Below are 17,710 nucleotides of genomic sequence, written 5' to 3'. Positions count from 1 at the left end.
ATGGATTAAATGCCCCCACCAAAAGACACAGACTGGCTGAATGGATACAAAAACAAGACCCATATATATGCTGTTTACAAGAGTCCCAGTTCAGACCTAGGGACACATACAGACTGAAAGTGAGGGGATGGAAAAAGATATTCCATGCAAATGGAAACCAAAAGAAAGCTGGAGTAGCAATTCTCATATCAGACAAAATAGACTTTAAAATAAAGACTATTAGAAGAGACAAAGAAGGACACTACATAATGATCAAGGGATCGATCCAAGAAGAAGATATAACAATTGTAAATATTTATGCACCCAACATAGGAGCACCTCAATACATAAGGCAAATACTAACAGCCATAAAAGAGGAAATCGACAGTAACACATTCATAGTAGGAGACTTTAACACCTCACTTTCACCAATGGACAGATCATCCAAAATGAAAATAAATAAGGAAACACAAGCTTTAAATGATACATTAAACAAGATGGACTTAATTGATATTTATAGGACATTCCATCCAAAAACAACAGAATACACATTTTTCTCAAGTGCTCATGGAACATTCTCCAGGACAGATCATATCTTGGGTCACAAAACAAGCCTTGGTAAATTTAAGAAAACTGAAATTGTATCAAGTATCTTTTCCGACCACAATGCTATGAGACTAGATATCAATTACAGGAAAAGATCTGTAAAAAATACAAACACATGGAGGCTAAACAATACACTACTTAATAACGAAATGATCACTGAAGAAATCAAAGAGGAAATCAAAAAATACCTAGAAACAAATGACAATGGCGACAGGATGACCCAAAACCTATGGGATGCAGCAAAAGCAGTTCTAAGAGGGAAGTTTATAGCAATACAATCCTACCTTAAGCAACAGGAAACATCTCGAATAAACAACCTAACCTTGCACCTAAAGCAATTAGAGAAAGAACAAAAAACCCGGAAGTTAGGAGAAGGAAAGAAATCATAAAGATCAGATCAGAAATAAATGAAAAAGAAATGAAAGAAATGATAGCAAAGATCAATAAAATTAAAAGCTGGTTCTTTGAGAAGATAAACAAAATTGATAAACCATTAGCCAGACTCATCAAGAAAAAAAGGGAGAAGACTCAAATCAATAGACTTAAAAATGAAAAGGGAGAAGTAACAACTGATAATGCAGAAATACAAAAGATCATGAGAGATTACTACAAGCAACTCTAAGCCAATTAAATGGACAACCTGGAAGAAATGGACAAATTCTTAGAAATGCACAGCCTGCCAAGACTGAATCAGGAAGAAATAGAAAATATGAACAGACCAATCACAAGCACTGAAATTGAAACTGTGATTAAAAATCTTCCAACTAACAAAAGCCCAGGACCAGATGGCTTCACAGGCGAATTCTATCAAACATTTAGAGAAGAGCTAACACCTATCCTTCTCAAACTCTTCCAAAATATAGCAGAGGGAGGAACTCTCCCAAATTCCTTCTACGAGGCCACCATCACCTTGATACCAAAACCAGACAAGGATGTCACAAAGAAAGAAAACTACAGGCCAATATCACAGATGAACACAGATGCAAAAATCCTCAACAAAATACTAGCAAACAGAATCCAACAGCACATTAAAAGGATCATACACCATGATCAAGTGGGGTTTATTCCAGGAATGCAAGGATTCTTCAATATACGCAATCTATCAATGTGATACACCATATTAACAAATTGAAGGAGAAAAACCATATGATCATCTCAATAGATGCAGAGAAAGCTTTTGACAAAATTCAACACCCATTTATGATAAAAACCCTGCAGAAAGTAGGCACAGAGGGAACTTACCCCAACATAACAAAGGCCATATATGACAAGCCCACAGCCAACATCATCCTCAATGGTGAAAAACTGACACCATTTCCACTAAGATCAGGAACAAGACAAGGTTGCCCACTCTCACCACTCTTATTCAACATAGTTTTGGAAGTTTTAGCCACAGCAATCAGAGAAGAAAAGGAAATAAAAGGAATCCAAATCGGAAAAGAAGAAGTAAAGCTGTCACTGTTTGCAGATGACATGATACTATACATAGAGAATCCTAAAGATGATACCAGAAAACTACTAGAGCTAATCAATGAATTTGGTAAAGTAGCAGGATACAAAATTAATGCACAGAAATCTCTGGCATTCCTATATACTAAAGATGAAAAATCTGAAATGGAAATCAAGAAAACACTCCCATTTACCATTGCAACAAAAGAAATAAAATATCTAGGAATAAACTTACCTAAGGAGACAAAAGACCTGTATGCAGAAAATTATAAGACACTGATGAAAGAAATTAAAGATGATACAAATAGATGGAGAGATATACCATGTTCTTGGATTGGAAGAATCAACATTGTGAAAATGACTCTACTACCCAAAGCAATCTATAGATTCAATGCAATCCCTAACAAACTACCACTGGCATTTTTCACAGAACTAGAACAAAAAATTTCGCAATTTGTATGGAAACACAAAAGACCCCGAATAGCCAAAGCAATCTTGAGAACGAAAAAAGGAGCTGGAGGAATCAGGCTCCCTGACTTCAGACTATACTACAAAGCGACAGTAATCAAGACAGTATGGTACTGGCACAAAAACAGAAAGATAGATCAATGGAACAGGATAGAAAGCCCAGAGATAAACCCACGCACATATGGTCACCTTATCTTTGATAAAGGTGGCAGGAATGTACAGTGGAGAAAGGACAGCCTCTTCAATAAGTGGTGCTGGGAAAACTGGACAGATACATGTAAAAGTATGAGATTAGATCACTCCCTAACATCATACACAAAAATAAGCTCAAAATGGATTAAAGACCTAAATGTAAGGCCAGAAACTATCAAACTCTTAGAGGAAAACATAGGCAGAACACTCTATGACATAAATCACAGCAAGATCCTTTCTGACCAACCTCCTAGAGTAATGGAAATAAAAACAAAAATAAACAAATGGGACCTAATGAAACGTCAAAGCTTTTGCACAGCAAAGGAAACCATAAACAAGACCAAAAGACAACCCTCAGAATGGGAGAAAATATTTGCAAATGAAGCAACTGACAAAGGATTAAGCTCCAGAATTTACAAGCAGCTCACGCAGCTCAATAACAAAAAAAAAAACAACCCAATCCAAAAATGGGCAGAAGATCTAAATAGACATTTCTCCAAAGAAGATATACAGACTGCCAACAAACACATGAAAGGATGCTCAACATCATTAATCATTAGAGAAATGCAAATCAGAACTACAATGAGATATCATCTCACACCAGTCAGAATGGCCATCATCAAAAAATCTAGAAACAATAAATGCTGGAGAGGGTGTGGAGAAAAGGGAACACCCTTGCACTGCTGGTGGGACTGTGAATTGGTTCAGCCACTATGGAGAACAGTATGGAGGTCCCTTAAAAAACTACAAATAGAACTACCACATGACCCAGCAATCCCACTACGGGGCATATACCCTGAGAAAACCAAAATCCAAAAAGAGTCATGTACCAAAATGTTCATTGCAGCTCTATTTACAATAGCCCAGAGATGGAAACAACCTAAGTGCCCATCATCGGATGAATGGATAAAGAAGATGTGGCACATATATACAATGGATATTACTCAGCCATAAAAAGAAACGAAATTGAGCTATTTGTAATGAGGTGGATAGACCTAGAGTCTGTCATACAGAGTGAAGTAAGTCAGAAAGAAAAAGACAAATACCGTATGCTAACACATATATATGGAATTTAAGAAGAAAAAAAAATGTCATGAAGAACCCAAGGGTAAGACAGGAATAAAGACACAGACCTACTGGAGAACGGAATGAGGATATGGGGAGGGGGAAGGGTGAGCTGTGACAGGGCGAAAAAGAGTCATGGACATATACACACTAACAAACGTAAGGTAGATAGCTAGTGGGAAGCAGCCGCATGGCACACGGATATCGGCTCGGTGCTTTGTGACCGCCTGGAGGGGTGGGATAGGGAGGGTGGGAGGGAGGGAGACACAAGAGGGCAGAGATATGGGAACATATGTATAACTGATTCACTTTGTTATAAAGCAGAAACTAACACACCATTGTAAAGCAATTATACCCCAATAAAGATGTTAAAAAAAAAAATCTTCCAACAAACAAAAGCCCAGGACCAGATGGCTTCACAGGCGAATTCTATCAAACATTTAGAGAAGAGCTAACACCTATCCTTCTCAAACTCTTTCAAAATATAGCAGAGGGAGGAACTCTCCCAAACTCATTCTACGAGGCCACCATCACCCTGATACCAAAACCAGACAAGGATGTCACAAAGAAAGAAAACTACAGGCCAATATCACTGATGAACATAGATGCAAAAATCCTCAACAAAATACTAGCAAACAGAATCCAACAGCACATTAAAAGGATCCTACACCATGATCAAGTGGGGTTTATTCCAGGAACGCAAGGATTCTTCAGTATACACAAATCAATCAACGTGATACACCATATTAACAAACTGAAGGTGAAAAACCATACGATCATCTCAATAGATGTCAGAGAAAGCTTTCAACAAAATTCAACACCCATTTATGATAAAAACCCTGCAGAAAGTAGGCGTAGAGGGAACTTTCCTCAACATAATAAAGGCCATATATGACAAACCCCCAGCCAACATCGTCCTCAATGGTGAAAAACTGACACCATTTCCACTAAGATCAGGAACAAGACAAGGTTGCCCACTCTCACCACTCTTATTCAACATAGTTTCGGAAGTTTTAGCCACAGCAATCTGAGAAGAAAAGGAAATAAAAGGAATCCAAATCAGAAAAGAAGAAGTAAAGCTGTCACTGTTTGCAGATGACATGATACTATACATAGAGAATCCTAAAGATGCTACCAGAAAACTACTAGAGCTAATCAATGAATTGGGTAAAGTAGCAGGTTACAAAATTAATGCACAGAAATCTCTGGCATTCCTATACACTAGTGATGAAAAACCTGAAAGTGAAATTAAGAAAATACTCCCATTTACCACCGCAACAAAAAGAATAAAATATCTAGGAATAAACCTACCTAAGGAGACAAAAGACCTGTATGCAGAAAATTATAAGACACTGATGAAAGAAATTAAAGATGATACAAATAGATGGAGAGATATACCATGTTCTTGGATTGGAAGAATCAACATTGTGAAAATGACTCTACTACCCAAAGCAATTTATAGATTCAATGCAATCCCTAACAAACTACCACTGGCATTTTTCACAGAACCAGAACAAAAAATTTCACAATTTGTATGGAAACACAAAAGACCCCGAATTGCCAAAGCAATATTGAGAACGAAAAACGGAGCTGGAGGAATCAGGCTCCCTGACTTCAGACTATACTACAAAGCTACAGTAATCAAGACAGTATGGTACTGGCACAAAAACAGAAATATAGATCAATGGAACAGGATAGAAAGCCCAGAGATAAACCCACGCACATATGGTCACCTTATCTTTGATAAAGGTGGCAGGAATGTACAGTGGAGAAAGGACAGCCTCTTCAATAAGTGGTGCTGGGAAAACTGGACAGGTACATGTAAAAGTATGAGATTAGAATACTCCCTAACACCATACACAAAAATAAGCTCAAAATGGATTAAAGACCTAAATGTAAGGCCAGAGACGATCAAACTCTTAGAGGAAAACATAGGCAGAACACTCTATGACATAAATCACAGCAAGATCCTTTTTGACCCACCTCCTAGAGAAATGGAAATAAAAACAAAAATAAACAAATGGGACCTAATGAAACGTCAAAGCTTTTGCACAGCAAAGGAAACCATAAACAAGATGAAAAGACAACCCTCAGAATGGAAGAAAATATTTGCAAATGAAGCAACTGAGAAAGGGTTAATCTCCAAAATTTACAATTAGCTCATGCAGCTCAATATCAAAAAAACAAAAAACCCAATCCAAAAATGGGCCGAAGACCTAAATAGACATTTCTCCAAAGAAGATATACAGATTGCCAACAAACACATGAAAGAATGCTCAACATCCTTAATCATTAGAGAAATGCAAATCAAAACTACAATGAAATATCATCTCACGCCGGTCAGAATGGCCATCATCAGAAAATCTAGAAACGATAAATGCTGGAGAGGGTGTGGAGAAAAGCGATCACTCTTGCACTGCTGGTGGGAATGTGAATTGGTATAGCCACCGTGGAGAACAGTATGGAGGTTCCTTAAAAAACTACAAATAAAACTACCATATGACCCAGCAATCCCACTACTGGGCATATACTCTGAGAAAACCATAATTCAAAAAGAGTCCTGTACCAAAATATTCATTGCAGCTCTATTTACAATAGCCAGGACATGGAAGCAACCTAAGTGCCCATCATCGGATGAATGGATAAGGAAGATGTGGCAATATATACAATGGAATATTACTCAGCCATAAAAAGAAATGAAATTGAGTTATTTGTAGTGAGGTGGATGGACCTAGAGTCTGTCATACAGAGTGAAGTAAGTCAGAAAGAGAAAGACAAATACTGTATGCTAACACATATATATGGAATCTAAGAAAAAAAATGTCATGAAGAACCTAGGGTTAAGACGGGAATAAAGACACAGACCTACTAGAGAATGGACTTAAGGATACGGGGAGGGGGAAGGGTAAGCTGTGACAAAGTGAGAGAGTGGCATGGACATATATACACTACCAAGCGTAAAACAGATAGCTAGTGGGAAGCAGCCGCATAGCACAGGGAGATCAGCTCGGTGCTTTGTGACCACCTAGAGGGGTGGGATAGGGAGGGTGGGAGGGAGGGAGACACAAGAGGGCAGAGATATGGGAACATATGTATATGTATTAACTGATTCACTTTGTTATAAAGCAGAAACTAACACACCATTGTAAGGCAATTATACCCCAATAAAGATGTAAAAAAAAAATAAAAATAATATACACCTTATTTTACTTTTATTTATAACTTAAGGGCTTCCCTGGTGGCGCAGTGGTTGAGAGTCCGCCTGCCGATGCAGGGGACACGGGTTCGTGCTCCGGTCCTGGAAGATCCCACATGCCGCGGAGCAGTTGGGCCCGTGAGCCATGGCCGCTGCGCCTGCGCGTCCGGAGCCTTGTCTCCGCAACGGGAGAAGCCACAACAATGAGAAGCCCGCGTACCGCAAAACAAAACAAAACAAACAAACAAAAAACTATCCATGGGGACTCCCCTGGTGGTCCAATGGCTAAGTCTCTGCACTCCCAATGCAGGGGGCCTGGGTTCTGTCCCTGGTCGGGGAACTAGATCCCACATGCCGCAACTAAGAGTTCACATGCCACAAGTAAAGATCTTGCACACCGCAACTAAAAGATCCCACGTGCCACAACTAAAAGATTCTGCATGCCGCAACTAAATATCCCACACGCGGCAAGGAACATCCCAAGTGCCTCAACTAAGACCCAGGAAGCCAAACAAATAAATAAATAAATATTTTTAAAAAAATCAATGTAATCACCACACTAACAAACTAAATCAGAAAACCATAAGATAGTATCAATAGACCCACAAAAAAGTACATGAAAGAATTCATCCATTCATGGTAAAAAAACTTTCAGCAAATTAGGAATAGAAGGGTACTTCATCAGTCTATAAAACGTAACTATGAAAAACCTACAGCCAAGATCATACTTAAAGATTAATGACTGAATACTTTTCCCTGAAGATTTGGAACAAAGCAAGACTATCTCTTCTCTTATTACTCATATTCAACACTGTATAGGAAATCCTAGCTAGTGCAATGAAGCAAGTATAAGAAATAAAGGTATATAGGTTAGAAAGGAAGAAATGAAACTATCTCTATTAATAGACTGCCTATGTAGAAAATCCCAAAGAATCGACAAAAAAGAAAGAAGAAGAAAAAAAAGCCCTCATGGCACTAATAAGTGAGTTTAAGAAGGTCACAGAATACAAGACCAATATACAAAAGTCAATTATATTCCTATATATCAGCAATGAACAACTGTAAGCTGAATGTTTAAATATTACAATAGCCACCAAAAAAAGTGCCTAGGGCTTCCTTGGTGGCGCAGTGGTTGAGAGTCTGCCTGCCGATGCAGGGGACACGGGTTCGTGCCCCGGTCCGGGAAGATCCCACATGCCGCGGAGTGGCTGGGCCCGTGAGCCATGGCTGCTGGGCCTGCGCGTCCGGAGCCTGTGCTCCGCAGTGGGAGAGGCCACACCAGTGAGAGGTCCACATACCGCAAAAAAAAAAAAAAAAAGTGCCTAGATAAAAAACTAACAAAATATATGCAGAATCCGTACATGGGAAACTACAAAACATGATGAGAGAAATCAAAGAAGATCAAAATAAATGGAAAGATTCATTGTGTTCATGAACTGGAAGAAGAGCCAGCATTATTAAGAGGTCAGTTCTCCCCAATTTGATCTATAGAGTCAATGCAATCTCAATCAAAACATCTGGTAAGCTTTTCCATAGATATTGACAAGCTGATTCTAAAATGTATATGTAAGAGCAAAGGAACTAGGATAGCCAAAATAATTCCGATGACGAACAAAGTTCGAGGACTCATTTTATCCAATTTCAAGACTTACTACAAAGCTACAGTAATCAAGACAGTGTGGTATTAGCAAAAGTACAGACACATAAATCAATGGGAGACTAGAGAGTCCAGAAGTAGACCTACACAAAGACAGTCAACTGATTTCTGACAAGGGTGCAAAGACAATTACAGACAAAGACAGTATTTTCAACAAGCGGTGCTGGAACAACTAGACATCATATGCAAAAAAAATGAACCTTGACACATAACTCACACTTTGTACAAAAATTTATTCAAAAGGACCAGAGACCTAAATGTAAAACATAAAAGTATGGAACTTCTAAAATAAAATATAGAAGAAAATCTATGTGACTTGTGTTTGGCAATGAGTTTTTAGATACAACACCCAAAGCATGACCCATGAAAGAAAACACTGATAAATTCTACTTTATCAAATGAAAAACTTTTGTTCTGTAAAAGATTTTTTTTTTTTTTTTTTGCTCTACGTGGGCCTCTCACTGTCGTGGCCTCTCCCGTTGCGGAGCACAGGCTTCAGACGCGCAGGCCCAGCGGCCATGGCTCATGGGCCCAGCCGCTCCGCAGCATGTGCGATCTTCCCAGACCGGGGCACGAACCCGAGTCCCCTGCATCGGCAGGCGGACTCCCAACCACTGCGCCACCAGGGAAGCCCTGTAAAAGATATTTTTAAGAGAACGAAAAGACAAGCCATAGACTGGGAAAAATACCTGCAAATCACATATCTGATAAAGGACTTGCATCCAGAATAAAGTACCATTAAAACTCAACAACAAGAAAACAAACAACCCAGTTTTTTAAAGGGCAAAAGATCTGAACAGATACTGAAAGTCATCTGCTTCACACAAAGAAGATACACAGATGGCAAATGAGCACATGAAAAGATGCTTAATATCATTTGTTAGTGGGGAAACGCCAATTAAAACCACAATGCAGGGGCTTCCCTTGTGGTGCTGTGGTTAAGAATCCGCCTGCCAATGCAGGGGACACGGGTTAGTGCCCTGGTCCGGGAAGATCCCACATGCTGCAGAGCAACTAAGCCCGGGAGCCCCAACTACTGAGCCTGCGCTCTAGAGCCCGCGAGCCACAACTACTGAAGCCCACGTGCCTAGAGCCCATGGTGCTCTGCAACAAGAGAAGCCACCGCAATGAGAAGCCTGCGTACCGCAATGAAGAGTAGCCCCCGCTCACCGCAACTAGAGAAAGCCCACGTGCAGCAACAAAGACCCAACGCAGTCAAAAATAAATTAATTAAATATTTTAAAAAACTTAAAAAAAAAAAACAACGCAATGCAGTATCACCACACACCTATCGTAACAGCCAAAATCCAAAAAACTGAAAATACCGAATGCTCCAGAGGATTCAGAAAAAGAGGAACTCTCATTCATTGCTCGTAGGAGGCAAACTGGTACGGTCACTCTGGAGGACAGTTTGGCAGTTTCTTATAAAGTTAAACACAGATTTACCATATGACCCAGCAATTATACTCTTACGTGTTCACTCAAGTGAACTGAAAACTTACATTTACAAAAAAGCCTGCATGCAACTGTTTACAGGAGCTTTGGTCATAATTGCTAAAACTGGAAACAACATAGATGTCCCTCAGAGCTTGAATGGATAAAAACTGTGGTGCGTTCATAAAACGGTATGATATTCAGAGAGAATATCAACGGAATGTTGATTCACTCAACAGCATGGAAAGATCTCAAGTACATTTTACTAAGTAAAGGAACCCAGACCCAAAGGCTACACACTGTAGGATTCCATTCATCTGACACACTGGAAAAGACAAAACCATGGGGCAGAACACATACCAGAGCATGCCAGGGGCTGCGGGGGGAAGCCGATTACGTGGACAGGGGAATTTTCAAGAGATGTAACTATTCTGGTACAGTACTAGAGTGACTGATAACTATGCATTTGTCAAAACCCATAATTGTACATCATAAAAAACGAACTTTAATGTATATAAACTATCAAAACAACCTAGCCAGGAGGTTAGGGGATGCCAGCATAGAATGCAGACTGTGACAAATGAATCAAACTCTATCACAAATGTATAACTCGGCCACACTGAATGCAAGGAAAGAGGGAGGGCTGGCCTAAGAAACTTTGGAAATTGTTCTGAGTAAAAACTAAGCACAAAGACAAAAGTAACTGTATAGAAACACCGGAGTCTAATTGGGGGTAGGCGAACAATTCTAAGACTGCTTTGCATGTGCATTGGGGTTAAGCAAATAAACCATGGGGGATGGTGGGGCAAGATTTCTCACTAGTGGAGAAGGAGGTTCCAGATAAGCAAAAAGGGAAGGCCAACACACACCCCACATACTGGATGAGAATCGGAGATGCCAATGAGAATTCATGTTTACCCTAATATACATTCAAATGGATATGCAGAGAAATGACCATATGTGAGTGAGCACACCCACATATGTAACCTAGCTCTGTTTGCTAAGAGAGTCTGGAAGCAGTGACACCCCAGTAGCAATGGGCACTCTCAGCACAGCACCCAGATCTGGGTTCCTAACACCACTCTCAAATAAAAGGAACGAGGGCTCCTGGAGAAATGGCTGGTTTTAGGGCTGGGAAATGAGAGGAGCCTGCAGCATCCTGTAGTACCACAAAGTAAGGAAGCTCTCGAAAAATAAAGAATGGAGGCATGTCACAGGGATACGGGAGACAACTGGGAAGAACCACCACTGACCAGAGCTGGACAATTTGATACCACGAGGAACACTGCTGGACCACAACCCACAGTGTAAACAAATATGACAATTGCCAAATAAATTCATTACAGAGGATATCCAAATAACATGTGGAGATACCACCTCGGGGGGTCCCTGGAGCATGGACTGGACCCCATGACGGACGGAAAAAGGAGAACTTGACAGAGGAGACACCTGGCAGACACACCCCAAACAGGTGATCCAGGTCAGTATCACCCGTGATGCGAAGGGTGCCTCTCCTCTGTGAGATTCTCCCCACAACCTGTCCAGTCATGAGAAGACATTAGACAAGCCCAATTTGAGGGACATTCTACCAAACACATGACCAGACATGCTCAAAACTGTCAAGGTCATGAAGAGGCAGGGAAGTCCAGAGACTGCTGCAGACCAGAGGGGACAGAGGAGCCATGACGGCTAACGCAGTGCGGGGACACCGGATGGGAAGGGGTGCTGGTGGAAAACCAATAAGGTCTGGAGTTTGGTTAATAGTTTTGTTTTGTTTTTAAAGGCAAATGTTTCTTGAATACTACGTGCGGCTCACTGTAACTGCAGGAAGAAAATTGAGACCTGATCCCCCCCATGACAGCAGATGTCCAGGATGTCAGGAATAAAGACAGAACACTGGACACCAGAGGGTCAGCAGGGAGGGCTCCCCTGGTCTTCTCCTCGCACCCCTCCTGCTGCCTCCATCACTGGGCAAAAGCTGCCCAAGTCCATATGCCACCGACTTTCCTGGTAACATGGAGGCCACCCCCACAGTGGTGCCCACCCAGCCCTGGCCGTGTGTGTGCACATCCACACACACGCACCCAGGTGGAGCCTGTCTCTCCCGACTCAGACTACGTGGGGACCTAATTAGCAATGAAAAACAGCTGGACATCCTCCCTCCCCACAACCACACTCCAATGCCATGAAAGAAAAACGAAATTTGGTCTCACTAGTTAAAAAGTAAATCTACCAACAACACATTAAAAGGATCATACACCCTGATCAAGTGGGATTCATCCCAGGGAGGCAAGGATTCTTCAATATATGCAAATCAATCAATGTGATATGCCACATTAACAAATCGAAGAATAAAAACCATATGATCATCTCAACAGATGGAGAAAGAACTTTTGACAAAGTTCAACATCCATTTACGATATTTTCAATTTTTAATTTAAAAAAATTTAAAGTTTTAAATTGTGGTAAAATACACAAAGCATAAAACATACCATCTTAACTAAAAAAAAAAAAGTAAATCTAAGGCAAGCATCATAGGAAACTTCCTACCTTACAGGAAAAAATGATAATAGAATGGATTTAAATTTCAGATGAAAATAACCTATTCATTTTTCACTCCTGTTATAGAAATGCCTAAATAAAGAAAAAAGTTTTCAAAAAATCATAGGATCTCAAAGCTAAACCAAACAACCAACCTTAGAAAGGCTCAGTCAGCCCCCACTCTGCTCTAGGAAAGAGTCAGCCCTCTGCCCAGCTCTAGGAAGGAAGGGGACACCCCCCCACCACCACAGCTCTAGGAAAGGAGGAGACAGCCCCTGACCAGCTCTAGGAAGGAAGGAGACAGGGCCCAGGCATGAGACTCTCAGCTGCTCCCTGGTGGGGTAACCCACAGACTGACCTAGGAGAGGTTACCAGGTCACCTAATATGCATTATCAAGGATGTCTGCAAATATTTTCTTTAAAATATCAAAAAGAAAAAATTTAGTTTTCTCTCCCTTTCAGATAAAGTGCTATAAAATTAAAACAGAATCATCTCCGAAATGTCACTCTCCGATGGGTGGTTTTATGGACTGTGGCTACATTCTGGGCCTTAGAAAAATAACCTCCAGTACTTTTTCTTTAAAGGTTTTCTTTAAAGGTGTGTGCTGTAGAGAGCTCAGACGTAGGGCAGGTTTATTTCTTAAACAAACTGGAAGCATTTTACAGAGAAGCTTGTGAAATCAAGCAGAGCATTTCATTAGCAATCAAGGGGCCTGGAGGGAAGAACTAACTTCCCATGAATCTTGGAAGCGCTGAAAGCTCAGAACAACAGAAAATGAAGCAAGATTCGAGTACTCTTTTGGTTCCATTTTCTTCCTCAAAATTTCCAAAGAACACCTAAGAGTTCAGCAAATGCAGGTGTGTGTGGTTCTGCTGGGCTGCGCCAGTGCTGGGCCTGGGCGCTGACTGGCCGCAAGGCTAAGCTACCAGACCCCAGGTGAGACCTCTTGACCATGAGTGAGACAAGCTGCCGCTGCTAGAGGGTGCAGTTTAGGTTCACCTCAGACGCTCTAACAGTGACTGGCAGCTGGGAGGAAAGACCTAATAAACTCTACTACAGGTAAAGTAAACAAGGAAAGACTCAAGCATGACACTGCACAGCAAATCTGAACCAAAAGGACAGTACCGTAAGCTGGCAAAGCCAGGAATCAGAGTTGGGCTGAAACTAGTTGTGAGATCTTTTTGAAGTAGGATTTTAAAAGATATATTATCCCGGGGACTCCAAGGTACCATATGAAACTGGGGAGATAAATAATTTTGCTGATGTGTCAAAAAGTCCTCCATTCGCTCCAGTGCTTGCAGTTCCTTGGAGAGCACCATGGCGGCAGTCACCTACACATGGTTACTCATACGGTCCTGGCCATCACGGCGGGTCCCATATGAGGGCACAATTCCCGAGGCCTGGGAGGAGCTCACCTTCTTCTGCAACAGATCCTCGTTTAGCTTCAGGCTCTGGTCTGAGCTGGGAGCCTCAGTGCATTGGTGGTCCCCAAAGGGGTACATCTGGGACCCACTGGGGGGTCTGAACAGACAGGGGCCTGGAGTCAGCAGACTGGGCAGGGCCAGAGAAGCTCGTCCAGAACTAGGGCAGGAGTCTTAAGTCTGAGTGAGCTCACCTGGGCCCTGCGAAGGAACGAGGAAGGGAGCTCACAGAGCCACGCCATCACATGACAAGGACCCGGGCCAGGATGGCAAGGCAGCAGACTCGAAAAGCTCCCAGAGAGGAAAAAAGGTCCCTGTGGTATTGTCATATCATAAGAAATATTTATTTGGTCTTCGTCCAGGTTCCTGGCACAAAGCTCCTAAAACCCCAGGGATTTCCTGAGTGATGAGGTGAGAGGAGCATCTGTTATTCATAACAAGCCCCTTTCAACCTTACCTGGGTTTATACCAATGAGGTGATTCTTGGAGGATGGGGGCTGGTTGCCAGAGGAAATTTCAGCCCCACTCCTGACCTCTAACCTCACGGGACGGGGAGGGGCTGGAGACGCAGCTGATCTCCAACAGCCAGGGATTTAATCAGTCCTGCCTGTGTAATGGAGCCTCCACACAAACCCCAAATGGAGGGGTTCAGGGAGGTGCTGGAAGGGTGGCTCCCTGGGAGGGCGTGGGGGCTCTGCACCCCTTCCCACACCTTCCCTGGGCATCTCTCCCATCTGGCTGTTCCCGAGTCATGTCCTTTATGATAAACCAGTAACATAAGCAAAGTGTTCCCCTGAGTTCTGTGAGCTGTTCTGGCAAGTTATGGAACCCGAGGAGGGGGTCGTGGGAACCCCAATTTACATATGGTTGGTCAGAAGCACAGGTGACGGCCTGGACTTCTCACTGGCGTCTGTGGTGTTGGGGGGTGTCTCGTGGGACTGAGCTCTCAGCCTGTGGGGACCCTGGGCAGTTAGGGTCAAAACGCACTGACTTGCAGGACACTCACGTGGTGTCTGGACAATCAGACGATTACTCGCTGTGAGAAAAAACCCACATCTGGTGTCACAAGCATGTGAGCAGAAGAAATAAAAGTGTTTCCCTTTAGTCACCTGCAAAAGAGTAGGAGTCAGACTGTGTAAAGACCCCTTGACATCACAAAGTTCTGAGGAAAACTGCTCTGAGAGCCACAGACCCAGGCAAGTGGCCAATTTCTACGTGTGCAAGGAAGGACACAGAAAGTTCACCTTCTCTGTATCTTTTCTTGGAATGTTGTTTTGGGATATGCTCCAGTAAAGAGAGAGAATAAACCCCCAAACAAGACACGAGATCTGAGGAATTACAACTACAACTCAGAGAGAACCAGGGGCCTCTCGGGTGGGCAGTCTCTGACCTGAGTGTCACACCCAGGGCCTGGGGTGCCGAGCTGGGGAGGAGGGAGGACACAGTTGGAAAAGTATCCTGTGGTGGCACAGAGCAATGATAAAGGCTGCAAAACGTCAAGGAAATTTTATGGAGCAGGAGCTGCTCCTAGAAGACAGAGGACGGAGGTATTAAACACCGACCCTGGCTTCAAGGAGCTCCCAGGGAGTCGCACAGACAGGTAGACTAATGACACTAAGAACTCTGTTAGATGTGCAGAGGGTGAAGGAAGCATAGGCTAGGGGTCCATTATTCAGCCTCCTGGTGGGGTCAGCAGTCCATGAGGGCAACTGTAACACTCAACGTCAAGTGAAAGCTGTGGACAGTCTGTGGCATTGTGGGAAATTCCTGGGACTTAAGGGACTCTGAGGTAGCTCACAGTCCCCAGGAGATCTGGAACCCTCCAGAAAGAAATCAATACAGGGCGACTGCCTACTTGCCAGAGCCATCTCAGCCAGGGACCCTCGTCCCTGAAGATGGTAAACTGGTTCCTTCGTGCAGCTGAAAAGCACTGACTCTACCCCAAATAGCGAGAAAAGATGGGGGTGGGGGGAATGCATATGCCAAAGCAAATCATTCTGTGCTCAGTACCGGCCTTAAAATATCTTCTTGACCCACTGGTTCAAAACGGTTTCCTTCTGAACCGAACAGAGAATCCCTGTGGAGATCAAAGGCAGCCCCTAACACTGGAAAGCCAAGCTGAGTTTTTTATAAGCTGTGCTCTCTGCGAGCTAAGCCACCGGGGTTTTTCTACTGTCATGGCGCCGGTTTAAGGGTCTGTTAAAGTCTCGGAGATTAACTTTGTCTTGACTCCATCTTTTACTAAGTGATAGCTCAACCGTTTAGAATGACTAATCCCGTGGAGAATAAAGCAATACTGGCAAGAAGTATTTTCTATAGTAACTTAGAGCGCACGAGAGTCGAAGCTGAATCCCCCAGCGCCGCACACCGAGCCTCACCGCGCGCCCGGCCCTGGTCCCCGCGGCGCCCCGCTCGGTGTGTGATGACGGTCGCTGTGCAAAGCGTGGCATTTCCACTCCCTTGGAACGCATGTTCTGAAAACTCAGAAATGACGCCGGGACGGCCGGTGCCCGCGGCGTGCAATCCCGGCCGGCCCGCCGGGTACCAGCGCCCTCCGGAACCCTCTAGAAGGGCGACTGCCCACTGGCCCCAGGCCATCTCAGCCGGGGGCTGTGCCCCAACCCCACTGGCCCCCGCACTGCCACGTTTGTCTGAGAAGCCCAGTTTGGCTTCAGGCACCAATGCTCGACCCAGGGCGTTTGTGCCCCTCCAGGCGTGGGGATCGGGGTTGGGGGGGTGTGCACTCCCCGCGCGCGCGGACGGGGGGCGTCGGGTGTCCAGCGGTGTTCTGGGGGGCGGCCTGGGGCGAGGGGAGGGAGAGAGGGAGACTGGGGCAGACCACGCGGTTCTCCGCCTGATCAAACCTGGCGCGCACAGAACCCCGCAGGTGAGGCCGCACCTGCTGCTCAGGCCTCAAAGCTTTGGAGCCGCGGGGAGGCGGCGGGGCCACAGCTCGTGGGACCTGTAGGCGGCAAAGCGGAGTCACCGCCTCACGAGCTCCTGGTCAGCGCGGGGTCGGCGTGGGGGCCCCCCGGACCTGCAGGACGGAGGGGGCGCAGGGCCGAGGCTCGGCCGCGAACCCGCTTGGGGGTGGGCCTGAGGGTGGGGGGCAGGGCGCGAGCGGAGGGACCACACTGGGGCGCCTGGCCCCGCGAACTCACAGTAAACGAAAGCGAGGGCCTTCAGAAGCACGATTCTGGTCAGCCAGAAGGTGCCCGCGCGGAGGCGGGCTGGGCAGCCCGCAGGGTCGCGCCCCGGCCCTGGCGAAGATTCAGGCGCCGCGCCCGCGACCCCGGCCTTCCGCCTCCTCAAGGGCTCCTCCGGCGTCGCCATCGCCGGGCCGTCGGAGCGCATGCGCGAGGAGCGCCGCGCGCTGAAAATGCCCCGCCCACGCCGAGAGACCCCGCCCACACTTAGAGGTCCGACCAACTCCGGCCAGCCACGCCCATGCGCGGGGAGCGAGGACTTGGCCCGATACCGCTCGCGCTCCCCGCAGGTCGCTCGGGGCGCTGCAGCCGTGAGAGTAACGGGGTGGGTTCGTGGAGAACGGCTCGTCGCCCCACCTGGAGCGGGCTTGACCCACTCACTCGTTCATTCACTCGCTCATTCATTCATTGAATTAGCCAAAGTTGCAGAGGCCCCCAGTGCACTCCCCTACCTAGGCGCCTCCCCTCCTGGACCCTCACACTGGAGAGGGACGG

At 44.6% G+C, this 17,710-nt stretch overlaps 1 protein-coding gene across 2 annotated transcripts in view; it reads right to left on the bottom strand.

Moving 5' to 3' along the window:
- Nucleotides 1–17,363, bottom strand: part of LMF1 (lipase maturation factor 1) — a 97,342-nt gene extending 79,979 nt beyond the window's left edge. For both annotated transcript variants that reach the window (XM_030872240.2, XM_060285780.2), the window contains exon 1: nucleotides 17,171–17,363. In XM_030872240.2, coding sequence (XP_030728100.2) covers nucleotides 17,171–17,363 — 193 coding nt within the window. The remainder of the gene's footprint in view (nucleotides 1–17,170) is intronic.
- Nucleotides 17,364–17,710: the final 347 nt, after the last annotated feature.

Source organism: Globicephala melas, chromosome 15, assembly GCF_963455315.2.
Source record: "Globicephala melas chromosome 15, mGloMel1.2, whole genome shotgun sequence".
Taxonomy (NCBI): Eukaryota; Metazoa; Chordata; class Mammalia; order Artiodactyla; family Delphinidae; genus Globicephala; species Globicephala melas.
The sequence above is the reverse complement of the archived record's forward strand: the minus strand, read 5'-3'. Positions and strand labels throughout refer to the sequence as shown.